Genomic DNA, 1,389 nt, shown 5'->3' on the forward strand with positions numbered 1-1,389 from the left:
AGCAATGAAGGCTACCTAACTAGTAGTTATACTGGGTCAAAGCCTAGCAAGTTAACTGAGATTGCTAGCAGTGCTTTGAAATCTACATTGTTAAAACAGAAGGGGGATAAAAGGAATTTTATGTATGACGAATTTCATTTGGTCAATTTAACAAAAAAAAATTTCCTCCTTACTAAAAGCTTATAACAAAATTAGGGCAGATAAACACATTTTCACTTCTACAGAGAAAACTGATCCTAAGAAGTCCCAAGAAGATAGAAATCGCATTTGGGATCCAGGTTCATTCACCTGGAGAAAGGGCTATGCATTTATATTTTTGCAGAATAATGCTGGTGGACACCCTTTAGAAGGACGCAAACACGTTCGGAGAAAGATGGAAATAAAGGACAAAAAGGAACCGCAAAAGCTTAATCATAATTCCCTTTTCAGGTTAATGACACCCCGAAGAGAGGGGCTATGTGTTTATATTTTAACAGGTAAAGGAGATAGATGGATTTCTCTTCAGCCAGCAAGGCCCAGTAGAAAGCAGGGAAGCTGATGCGTGCCCTGACTCTGTTCTGCTTACTGAAGCTATCCAAAACGTCAAGAAGACCTCGCAGATTCCTGAGAATGGCAACTACTGACTGTTGAGATATTACTTCCATTGCTGACGCTGTGTAAGGGAGCCTCTGGGACCCTATCAAAGCTCAACATTTTATACAATAATGACTGGACTATTACTACAAACTGTTGTTTTGCTGAAAGATCAAGATTTTGGACTTGTTAATTAATGCTATAATGTGATTGGAATGTAACTGACTTTTGTGTAACTCCTTACCTACGTAATGTGACATTGCATGATTGGGATGTGATTAGGAAACATTTGCAAGGGTTTAAGGGAAACATTTCATTAAATGTTTATCAGCTTACAAAGGATATTTTCTAAACATTCAAAGACAGACTGGAGGCATCTCCTGGCTCTGATGTGATTAAGCAGTTGGTGAGTGGCATGAAAGGGTTGGATCCTCGAGCTTGGGCTCAAAGTATCTCACATAGCCTAAGTTCCAGTGTGACTGTATTGCTTATCATCATATTTTTAATGCTCACAGTCTCATGTCGCTTCTGTAGGAAGCTAAGAGATATAAAGAGAGATCATGCTGCCTTCGTGACACTATTAAATCTTAAACATAATGCAGAAAGGGGAAATGTGTGATGCTAGCACTGTAGGGCAATAAAACTAGGACTTATTCCCTGACTGGTACTGAGGGAATCTGGAAGACTAGTATCCCATGGCTGGAAGACCGCCACTCTTGTAGCTGGAGATATAGTCCAGGTACATGTTCCTGCGGTTGTCTATCGTTTCCACAGTTTCTCCCTTAAAGCTGTGCTGCCTTAAAGTGAGCGTGTGGT

The 1,389-nt window shown here is 40.2% G+C and overlaps 1 protein-coding gene across 1 annotated transcript in view; it reads left to right on the forward strand.

Moving 5' to 3' along the window:
• The window catches only part of LOC101662144 (hyaluronidase PH-20), a 45,068-nt gene extending 44,445 nt beyond the window's left edge, over positions 1-623 (forward strand). Inside the window, exon 4 of the mRNA XM_013005939.1 lies at positions 477-623. Coding sequence (XP_012861393.1) covers positions 477-623 — 147 coding nt within the window. The remainder of the gene's footprint in view (positions 1-476) is intronic.
• The last annotated feature ends 766 nt before the right edge of the window (positions 624-1,389 follow it).

This window comes from Echinops telfairi, unplaced genomic scaffold, assembly GCF_000313985.2.
Source record: "Echinops telfairi isolate 266 unplaced genomic scaffold, ASM31398v2 ScPeMD7_23;HRSCAF=83, whole genome shotgun sequence".
NCBI lineage: Eukaryota > Metazoa > Chordata > Mammalia > Afrosoricida > Tenrecidae > Echinops > Echinops telfairi.